The following is a 2,311-nucleotide window of genomic DNA, read 5'->3' as shown; positions in this document are numbered from 1 at the left end:
ATAATATATATTTATATATATTATATATAATATTTATATATTTAATATAATATAATATAATATATAAATATTTAATATTTATATATATTATATACAATATATTTGTATATAATACAATAACAAACGAATGAAAACTAAATGAAAATTAAATAAAATATTTCCAATTTATGCGAATCATTGATTGTAGAATACTTTCCAATTAAAAATTGAACATTTGCAATACCGATATCAATAAAGATCAATATCGATTCGATTTATACCGATTCTTATTTGTTTCTTATACTTATATATATACGTATTCGTGCATAAATTTTTTTTTTTTTTAAATAAAAATTAATTTTTATATCGTTTTTCATCTCTTGTCGTTCTATTTCGTTTCTTTGATCGAATAATAAATATTTTTTTTTTTCAGCTTGTTATATTGAAATCGCAAATTGATCGGAATTAAAAAGAAGAAAAAAAAAAAAAGAAAACAAGAAAGAAAGCTATCGAGAAGGAAAAAACAAGCAACGAGAGAAACGATAATCAATAATCAAATATCACGAAAAATTTTCTTAAATTTGCGCTTCTTTTTTAAATAGAAAAATGGCTGATCACGAAAGAATCAGATTGGTGATATTAGGTGGTGCTGGTGTTGGGAAGAGCGCAATTATACGTCGTTTGCTCGGTCAAGGATTCAGCGAAAGATACAGACCTACGGTCGAAGATCTCTATACGAGGGAATGCGTTCTCGGTACGCTTACTCTCAAAGTTGATCTTTTGGATACTGCGGGTAAATATCTTTTTACTTTTTTTTATAAAATAGGACAAACTATATTTCATTACGTTAAAAAAAAGAAAAAAATATAGCTCATTACATTGTAATGTAATTTCAGGTGACTTACAATTCCCAGCTATGAGAAGATTGAGCATAGCTACGGCACATGCGTTTCTTCTTGTTTACGCTACGACATCTTTGCCTAGTTTCGAATGCATAAAACGATGTTTTGAAGAAGTGAGGGAACAACGACCGGATTTTCAGGTATCGAATAAAAATAATATTAATTTATTTAAACAAAACGAAAAAAACGAACAATTTCGATTTGATTAATGAAAAAGAAAAAAATTTAATAAGTTTATGAAATATGTATTCATATTCCTTTTTCTCTATACAATATTGTTATAATAGAATGATAATTTATAACAAAATAAATATTTTGAAATGAGCACATCGCTATTCTCATTTTTTTATTTGAAATCGAAAAGCAAAAAAAATTCGTGAAAATGAGAAGTTACATAGAATTATTACATCAATTTAGGATTATTTATAGCAGAATTATAGGATTATTTATAACAGAATAAGATGACATTTTTAAAAAATAACGCTATTAATAATCGACTGATCATTTTATGATTTGCTGTTATCTCGAGCTCCTTCTCTTCGTTCTTCGCGTTTTTTTCTCTCATCTCATTTGAGAACAAAGACAAACCGAATAGTATACTGTAGATCTATAATAAACATTTCAAGCGATGTGTTCATTTCATGAACAATACCGTATATCGTATATAATTCGACAGGAAGTACCGATAGTCGTTGCTGGAAATAAATTGGATCTTGCAACAACGCGAAGAGAAGTACCGATCGAAGATGTAAGCGAATGGTTATATTGCGAATTGCCGAAACTTCGTGCGAAAATAATGGAATGTTCGGCTAAAGATGATTATAACGTTAAAGATATTTTCCGATGTTTCATCACTTTATCTAAAATCGTTCCAAAAAATCATGTTGGCGAATCAGACGAATCGGGACTTCGACGGAGATGTTCCGCATATGGATCGCGCAGGTATAATTCTTTTGCTCTTTCTGTCCCTTTTTTCTCTTCGTTTTTCTTTTTTCTTCCTTTTCTCTTTCATTCTTTTTTTCTTTTATATTTCTTCTATTTTTGCATTGAATATCTCTTCGATCGATTAATTTTCAATACACATATCGTTTTAGAAATTTCTTTTACTTTCATTGTTCATTGTTTTATATCGTTTAATTACAAATAACCCTTTTCCAATAACACGATACGCTGTTACATGCTAACATGTTCTCGTATTACGTAAAATACACGTATGCACAAATTGAACACCTCGAACCAACGCGTGAATCTAAATTTTTGTTTCGACTATATTATGATGTTGCTTTAAATTTGATATTAATATCGATCATATATATAATATCATTATAATATTTTGACTGCAAAAATTTATTTTTTATTAAATTTTTTAATAAAAAATTTTTTAAGATATTTTTTGAATAAATGATCGAATCTCGATTTTATAATGAGTA

General features: G+C 27.4%; 1 protein-coding gene across 2 annotated transcripts in view; it reads left to right on the top strand.

The window, feature by feature from the left end:
* The window catches only part of LOC102676758 (GTP-binding protein Di-Ras2), an 8,342-nt gene that overhangs the window by 5,576 nt on the left and 455 nt on the right, over positions 1-2,311 (top strand). For both annotated transcript variants that reach the window (XM_006608541.2, XM_031513339.1), the window contains 3 exons: positions 413-772; positions 876-1,021; positions 1,558-1,823. In XM_006608541.2, coding sequence (XP_006608604.1) covers positions 586-772; positions 876-1,021; positions 1,558-1,823 — 599 coding nt within the window. In that variant the 5' untranslated portion in view covers positions 413-585. The remainder of the gene's footprint in view (positions 1-412; positions 773-875; positions 1,022-1,557; positions 1,824-2,311) is intronic.

The sequence above is a fragment of the Apis dorsata genome, unplaced genomic scaffold (assembly GCF_000469605.1).
Source record: "Apis dorsata unplaced genomic scaffold, Apis dorsata 1.3 scaffold_39, whole genome shotgun sequence".
In the NCBI taxonomy this organism is placed as follows: Eukaryota; Metazoa; Arthropoda; class Insecta; order Hymenoptera; family Apidae; genus Apis; species Apis dorsata.
Note: the sequence above shows the minus strand (reverse complement) of the source record. Positions and strands in the feature narration are given on the sequence as shown.